Source organism: Trachymyrmex septentrionalis, unplaced genomic scaffold (assembly GCF_001594115.1).
Source record: "Trachymyrmex septentrionalis isolate Tsep2-gDNA-1 unplaced genomic scaffold, Tsep1.0 scaffold97, whole genome shotgun sequence".
Lineage (NCBI taxonomy): Eukaryota > Metazoa > Arthropoda > Insecta > Hymenoptera > Formicidae > Trachymyrmex > Trachymyrmex septentrionalis.
This window is the reverse complement of record NW_017306160.1, coordinates 359,326-368,099: the sequence shown is the minus strand read 5'-3', so window position 1 is coordinate 368,099 and position 8,774 is coordinate 359,326. Positions and strand designations below refer to the sequence as shown.

General features: G+C 33.8%; 2 protein-coding genes across 6 annotated transcripts in view; one reads left to right on the top strand and one right to left on the bottom strand.

Annotated features, from left to right (window-relative positions):
* LOC108756246 (transcription initiation factor TFIID subunit 3) overlaps positions 1-812 on the bottom strand; it is a 9,802-nt gene extending 8,990 nt beyond the window's left edge. For all 3 annotated transcript variants that reach the window (XM_018499890.1, XM_018499891.1, XM_018499892.1), the window contains exon 1: positions 599-812. The gene's annotated coding sequence lies outside the window, so the exon portion shown is untranslated. The remainder of the gene's footprint in view (positions 1-598) is intronic.
* Positions 813-2,017: 1,205 nt separating this feature from the next.
* Positions 2,018-8,365, top strand: LOC108756228 (transformer-2 protein homolog beta). Of its 3 annotated transcripts, none has more exons than XM_018499858.1 (5): positions 2,019-2,199; positions 4,211-4,699; positions 5,453-5,667; positions 5,774-5,871; positions 7,196-8,365. In XM_018499858.1, exons 1-5 carry the CDS (start codon positions 2,185-2,187, stop codon positions 7,219-7,221), a joined length of 843 nt encoding a protein of 280 aa, XP_018355360.1. In that variant the 5' UTR covers positions 2,019-2,184; the 3' UTR covers positions 7,222-8,365. The 3 variants fall into 3 exon arrangements, with proteins under 3 accessions (XP_018355359.1, XP_018355360.1, XP_018355361.1); XM_018499859.1 differs by lacking the exon at positions 7,196-8,365 and adding an exon at positions 6,605-7,160; XM_018499857.1 differs by lacking the exon at positions 7,196-8,365 and having other exon boundaries at positions 2,018-2,199; positions 5,774-6,098.
* The last annotated feature ends 409 nt before the right edge of the window (positions 8,366-8,774 follow it).

The window sequence follows — 8,774 nt, the reverse complement described above, 5'->3', positions numbered from 1 at the left end:
ATATCAGAACCAAATTAATCATAATGACAGAATATTTATTTTAATAATTCAACTAATAACTATCCACGATCATAAAAGATATTCTAAAGCAATAAAGTTATGAATAATGCATTACTTTTATATGTCAACTCAATATGCTAATTATGTAGTAATTAATTTATAAAACGGAGTAAAAATGAAAGCAATATATAATGATATTTAAAGTACATTCCAAAACGTTCTCTTTGAGGAGAATTTTGTTTGAAATATGTAATAGATGTAACATATACCACAGAATATACAAAGTGAAATCTTCCTTGGAGAGCACGTTTTGGAATGCAGCCTTAGATAGAATCGACATATGCCTAATATCGAAAAAAATATTGGCGCATAAAAAATTGTACCGTTACCGCCAACAGTTATCGCTATCTCGCGCGCACAGTGCTGACCGGAACGACCATGACGATGCAAAGATCTCGTACATTGTAAATATAAAATTTCATCGGCGACAGGTACACGCTGTTACAGATTCGAAGGCAAATGATCTCCAGGTATTTTAATTCGCCACAGCCTCAAAGGAAAATCGGATTGTGATAGAAGATAAGTGTCGTTCTCTCACCTAGATACGGATGCGATAGATCTTCTAGCCTTCTCAATCGAACGTCACATAGTTGACACATTCAATTTCAACATGGACTTCATTTGACATTCAGAATTCACAAGAAAAAGCTCATTTTTCGTGAAACGCGCGTCGCAAGAGTCCTAGAGCCACGCCAAGTCACGCTATGACCGCCATTCCCACAACCCATATTCTGCGCGCACTGCTCATAGACGCAGTATCCTTCTATCACTTTCAACCCCCTTCTACCGCATTCTACCACCTTCTACCTTTTACAATCACTCCCTCTTCCAACTTCCAAGTCGCTATTTAGGTTACATTTGGGCGCATTCAAGCCGGGCAAACCTGCTAGCTTTTCGTCGAGCAGTTGAATATGATTGGTTGAATCTATAAGTAATAACCAATCATATTCATTTGTTCTCTGTAAGCAGGTCTAGCCGATTTGTCGACTGGAACGCACCCATTCAAAAACTTCGAACTTCAAAAGTATGAGAACACATATATAAATAAGGGGCTCCGCACAATAAAAGGAACAGGGAACAGAGAATAAGAATTTCAACCTATCAGAAACTATGTATTCCACAATACATGATTTCTGATAGGTTGAAATTTTTATTCTCTGGGTATCAATCATAAAACTTTATCCCTAAAATGGAAAGTGAAAAGTAAAAATGTTTATTGGAAGTTAAATGTTTTATTGAATAAACTTCTCACTTTTTAATAAAGAAACTTTTCACTTTTTATCCTAGAAAGAAAAGTTTCATGATTGATACCCAAGGCCCCTATTTTTGAAAAATATCGCACACAAAAAAAAAACTAGGGAAATGCTATAATCTATGTGACGCATACTATAGTATTTCCCTAATTTTTCATATGCAATACTTTTCAAGAATAGAGGCCTAGGGCTGCGTTCGGATTCTCACCTAGGTGCTCCTCTGGTGTCATCCTTGTTTAATGAGCAATAAGGATGATATGACATCCGGAGAGCACCCAGGTGGGAATCCAAACGCAGCCTAGAGCGAAGAAGAAACTTCAACATAGTTTCAACTTCAACACAGAATACACAGTTTCTGATAGGTTGAAATTCTTATTTTCTGTTTTTTATTCCCTGTTCTTTTATTGTGCGAAGCCCCTAAATTTTCACGAGCTGCTCAAACCGGTTGTTTCAGCGATTACATGGTCAAAATTGACGAACATCAAGCGTCCATTTTGATCACGTGATTCTTTTTTTGTCGCTGAAACAGCCAGTTAGAACAGCTCGTGAAAATTTACCTTCACTTTGAAAATTGAAGCATCGGATTGGCTATGACGCAACAAGCTTGCAATCTGCGACTCGCGTCCTAGGTTTTATGTAGATCGGGCTTTACGCGTCGCCGTTGCCATGACGACGCTGCCGGATGTTGGTATGTTCATTTGCGTGAGTCTCGGGCCCGGCGTTTCCTGTCTGGCGAGAGTGACTTCGGAGTCCGGCCTTTGCTGGCTTCGCCATATTATTGTCGTGTCTGCGAAGATACGCATCTGCAAGCTCGTGAAGAAGCATCTTGACCTTTATACGACATAAATCCATCGTTTGAGAGACATCGGCGATGAGCGATATCGAGGTGAGTATATAAAAATGTTACACATCTTTGTGTAACTCTCACGTAAGTTGCAATGAGGTAACGCAATTCGGCATAGCCGAGTTATCGATCCAGCGACGCAGTTCTACTTCCAGCCATTATCAATCACCACGCAACGTATGCAACAACTCGGTACACTCCTTTCGCTTCTGTTAATTGCGAAATATCTTTTGAAGTAAAGTAAAAGAAAACAAAAATGAATTCCCAATTGTTTATATAATTTCTCCAACGGTTGTAATCTCGACAAAGGAGCTTTATAAGGTTATAAACGTGAAAGCTGAATCGCGATTGGTCGATCACGTTCATATGTTTATTAAAATATATTGTTATCGTTGGTAGCGTTCGTTATAAAGAAAATTGAATTGTGAATTGATATAATATTGCTCATTTGCTACATTATAACTAAAAAATTGTCATCTTTTAGTTGCTAAAAAAAAAAAAGAATATATTTCATTTCTCTACAATCAGCTATTATATAAAAATTATATATTTTAAAACTATTATTACACAATTTTAATGATAATTAAAGTTTACTTTCTTGTTTTTTTAGCGATGTGTAATTATATATGTATATGTATGTGTGGGCGTGTGCGCGCGCGCGCGCACGCGTGTGTATACTTGACTAAATTTATATATGTAAATATATGTATTATGATGAAAACGATTTTTTCAAGAAAGGCTTTATTTAATCTAAAATTCAATGTACATGAAAGTTTAATTATTATGGTTATATTTGTATATTTTTGTATATATTTGTATATCATATTTTGAAGAGTTAGAAGTTGTCTTTTAAACTTATTTGTATTGTTATTGAAGAACTTAATTTGGAATCATCAAATGCTCCAGCATTTTGTATCCACAGATATATTTTAAATTTTAATTTTATTTAAATATATTTAATTCAACATTTTAAAAAATATACAAAATATAAAAACATTTAATATTTAATTTAACATTTAATCTTTTTATTTTATTTAAGTACAATATATTCTTATAATTGCTTGTAATTCCAGTAGTCATGTGAATACATGGTGCATCTTTTATATACCAAAAAAAATAAAAGAAGATATTGTGTAATATTTTAATTAATATAATGTGTCATAATTCATTGAAATATTATGTAATTTTTTTTCTGTGTATGTAAGATTATTATATTTATTGAAGTATTTTATAATATCTTTTATTTGTTTGTGTATAAAAGATGCGCCACGTGGGAGATGGTTGCTTTTGCCTACAAATCGATTGCCTACAGTATCGTTTGCCTACATTACTTTTGCCGACAGTTCTTTTGCACACAAAAATTATTGCCTAGTATACATGTAGGCAATCGAGTTGTAGGCAATCGATTTGTAGGCAAACGAGATCCCTCTGCCACGTGGAATGTATTCATATGCCTACTGGAATTATAAGCAATTATAGGAGTGTATTGCATTTAAATAATATAAAAAAATGAATATTAAATTAAATAACGAATGTTTCTATAAGGTATAATATTTTTTAAATATTAAATTAAATACATTTAAATGAAATTAAAATTCAAAATAAATCTGTGCATAGAAAAATACCAGAACGTTCGATGTTTCCAAGGGCAGAATCGAGTTCTTTTGTTATAAGAAAAAATAAAAGAAAGTATTAAAGAATGTATCGCGACGCCTGAGCCGTAGAAGGTGCTATATCGAGAAAAACATGAAGAAAGGTTTATGTCAAGAAATGAATGAAAAGCGGTCTATTTCGCATAAGGCGTGAAGATCGGTCGGAACGCATACGAAGTATAGTTTATATCAAGAAAATGAGTAGAACGGTTCAATTAATGAATACAGAAATATCATAAAGATATTATATTTATATTTTATGTTTTTAATATTTAATTTCTCAAATCATTAAGGAAAATTTTTCAATTAATTTAAATTTGTATGTAATGATAATTCAATTTTCGGATCTCTGTATATCTATACGATACAATTATATAGTAATGGTTGTTTGTAATTTACAGAGAAGTGGTAGTCGTAGTGCAAGTCCGCGCCGACCACGAACTGCAGACGGTGGCTTAAGGGATTCGCGATCACACTCGAGATCGCGTAAATCGCGCGAGCGAAAGGACAGAGAGGTCAAATATTCGAGATCCCGTAGTCGCTCTGCATCACGTGGACGAAAGTCATATCGCGGCAACAAGTACACCAGTGTTGGTCATCGTAGTAGCCGCAGTCGAAGTCGCTCACCATACCGCGGTGGTCGTTACTCTCGCAGTAGATCTCGCTCATACTCACGATCGCGATACTCTCGCGATCGACACGTGTACCGTTCACACTCTCGCAGCCCAATGTCATCTAGACGACGACACATCGGCAATCGAGACAATCCTTGTCCTTCCCGTTGCCTAGGTGTTTTCGGACTCTCCATTTTTACTACTGAACAGCAAATTCAACATATATTCTCAAAGTATGGTCCAGTAGAACGAGTACAGGTCGTTATCGATGCAAAGGTATGTAAAATTGATGTATATTTATTTATATACACATATATATGTATATGTATATATTAACACGTTTCCGTACGAAGCCAATGAGTGATTTAACCACCATGCTGCGTAAGTCACCGATGACTTACGATATTTTTATTTGCGTTTGTTATATTTGTTAAATAACATGTATTTTGTAATATACATTTACAAAATTACAAAGATTATAAAGTAGAAGATCTAATGTACCAATATTATAACGTATAATTATATATTATGTATGATATAAAAAATTATAATTATGTTCCTTTTTATAGCCAAATTATCAAACGGCCTTTGATAACTAAATGGAAACTTTAACTTGCGCAGCACAGAACGTATTTAAGGTCTGTTCTTTATCAGTTCAATTGAAAAGTGCTTTATCAGTGCATTAAAACTTTCTTTTCCACTTTTTGCTAAATACTTCAATATGTATCTATTTTAAGCACAATAGGCATAATATATTAGTTATAAAGAACAGATCTTAATGCAACAGTTTGTTATTTCCCATAAGTATTTATACTGGGGAACAGTAAAATCATGCCAGAAATTTAGAACGTTCATAATTAAGAGACACATGATACGTTAAAGGCTTCTGGCCACACAATTACATTTAGATATAGATCTATATGTGAATTAGAAAACAGTAGTGAATTAAAAATCAATGTAGTAATAGCGCTTTTATAAATAAATAGATTTAATGGCGCTATGATATCACATGTATGTCATTTATTACAGACTGGACGTTCTAGAGGATTCTGCTTTGTATATTTTGATACATCCGAAGATGCTAAAGTGGCTAAAGAACAATGTACCGGCATGGAAATCGACGGCAGGCGTATTCGCGTAGACTTCTCTATCACGCAACGTGCCCACACCCCCACTCCAGGAATATACATGGGAAAACCTACGCATCTGCACGATAGAAGCTGGGACGCACCGAGGCGTAGAGAGTAAGTCTTGTCTACTTCTGGAATAATATACTTTTTGTGTCTTAAAAAAATAACGTATTGCATATTGTTCTTTTTTGTTGTTTTTTTTTTAATATGGGAACAATAGAGTTAGCTACAGAGGAAGCTATCGTCGCTCACCCAGCCCATACTACAGTCGCCGACGTTCACGTTACGACCGTTCTAGATCGCGCTCTTATTCACCGCGTAAGTACAACCTCCTCTTTAATTTACATTGTAATATAAGCTGTCTACATGGATATGTGTCTCATCCCTGTATCACATTAAAACACACGGTGTAAACATATCTATATAACTGCAAATTATCTAGCAAAATTTTCATAATTTATTGCACAACCGTGTTTATTGCAATGTTGTTTCTCTTCACTTGTTTATTTTACCGAACACTACACGAAAATATTACATGAAGAAAAACTTCGCATGTTTTACGATATTTATTTTTCTAGAGAAAGACATAATTTCTCATCATCTCGCTCTGTTATGGCCTAGCATTTTGCTGTGTCATATCTATGTTAATTAACTGCTTTCTTGAAGATAGGAAATTATGAAATCTAAAAGAAATTAATATATTGCATTATAAATATTTATATATGCAAACAAATTCTATTATATATCAATGCTATTTATTATACGAATGACAAATTAAGAAAATGATTTTGCACGTATTTTATTACATTGAAAAAAGTCGATCAGCAATTTATGTAATATTTCTTCTGGATTCATATTTTCGTAGACCGCTTATATTTCTAATTGAAACAGTAATATCAGTTGGATTGCAAAGTAAGTATTTAAATTAACAAGAAAACAGCAGAAGAAGGCATCAGAGATATGCGCTTGATAAATCGTACGGTAGTAGCTAAGCAGCAATCCGTAACTTCGTAAAACAATCATGGTTTTTTTGTTGCTTAATGAATTTCAGGTCGATATTAAATCAGATGAATCAGTGATGCGAGGCCAGGTCCTTTTGGAGATGACTTTGACCCAAATATTTCTTCAACGGGTCAAAATTATGAAATTAACGAAATCGCATTATATTACTATTCTTACCTTACCCAGTTCTGCATCGTATGCGATAATCTCACAAGCGTTTAAATTACAATAACAATAGCATAACGATATCATTAAGACTACGGATCCAAAAAAAAGTATAAAATGTAGCCGAATTTAGCATACTGCATGAAAACCAGTAAGGTTAGAATAGATGTAAAACCTTATTTTCATAAGTTTATAAATTTATATTGCTTCCTTTTATGAAGATAAGGTTTCAATTGTGTAAAAATACAAGGCTATAATGTGAAAGCTGGAATATAATTGAGCGCTCGAAATTTGCGGCCAGTCTGTAGCTTACAGTTGTATTCCAGCCGTTGGATAGAATTTTTAAAGAAAATGTGGAAAATCTCTTAAAAAAAATAAAATACCTGAATAAAGAAAGCAAGAAAACGCAAAAAAGAAAAATAATAACAAGCTTCGAATAAAAGTAAGTTCTCTAACCTATTTGTTTGTTTATAAGGTTTTGAATCAAGAGGTATTGGATGATAGAGGGAAGTTTGAAGTTTCACTCTGAAAAAATGAGTTTTGAAAAGTCAAGACAAGATATTTGAAGAACACGTTTATCTTGCTCACATTGTCAAGAGTCAGAAGGTTTTGTCGGTTGCTTGTGACAAAGAATATGATCTGCAATTCATTTCCGGCTGAGAAGCCTCAAGCCTAGAAGAAAACTTCAAGTAATGCAAGCCCGAAGACAGAATCGAGTTGATCGTCAAACCCCCGACCGGGGACACAGGTTATTTGGTTGGGGGTCGAAAGTGTTTCCGAAAATATTGAAGAAGTTCATCGAAAATCTTTCGTAGAATAGGGTGCGAGCGTAAGGTGCTCCCAGACCTTTATACCGATCATATTCTTTATCAGTTGGTTTGGTTGCCACACGCCATTTTATTCGCTCTAGAGAACTGCATATATATAATATGCTTATATACAAAAACCTCTATATATGCATGCGTAAAAATAAAGATAAAAGTTCGCATACTTCCTTTATCACATCCTCTCCCTCCACCATCCTGAGACCTCGGTTTCCTTCAAGAAGACCTCATATTATTATGAATTTACCTATCTACTGATAATTAATAGAACTTCATCGCAGCAATTATCAATAAATGTTGTTTCTGCCACACTCAACTTTGGTCCCTCTCTTTTTTGTGGTTTTTTTTACATTGCGAAGTTTGGTGCGTAATACACGAGTCGCTTTTTACTTTAGGGTAAAAGTAATGTTGCGGATCGATTGATTCTTTCCAATACCCTGCGTGTTATTATTGCCTTTGCAAACTTTTAGGTCTCAAATTTGTAGTATGTAATAGAAGTATATTTGTCGGGACTTTATCTGAAATTTAATGCCAATAAAAGCTTCCAGCAAAGAATTCGCCTTTTGGATTTTCCAATTCCCATGGGTCGCCATTTATTTCTACAGAACTTTGTATTTACAGCGATGGTTGCATTCGTTGGCACTCGAATTCGTTGGTTGTCGTAATTCAGTTCTTCACATTCTGAAACTAAAAACTGTCGATCGCGATCGTTCAATGAGTCCATTATGGCTAATAAATATCTCTAGAGATTGATTCAAATAAACGTGATTATTACGATTGGGGAAAAAATCAATAATTGAAAGGCAAGCTATCAATATTTACACTTTACTAAATACCAAATTAAATTTATGTGAAATTTTACAATTATTATTTTTCCAAGTTTATCTAAATTTTAACTTCCATGTCTATATATATAGAGCATGTCTCTAGTATATCTCTCATGTTTATGAACCCAATAAACTTGTGCCTATAAATGTGGTTTTACAAATTATAATAAATAGATTCTTAGTCTACATGGAGAATTCTTGATTTATACTGGTCAAATACGGGTCAAAAGTATTTTATAAATATAGAACTATGTGGAATTCATATTTTTACTAATTGATTTACAGTTTGAAAATTGTGATCAAGTTTAATAAATCATGAACCAATGAAACATAAAATTTAAAAAATATGTATAATAATAGATTAGGAAAGTAAATCTTTGCAGTAATATATTTTTTTGTCTCC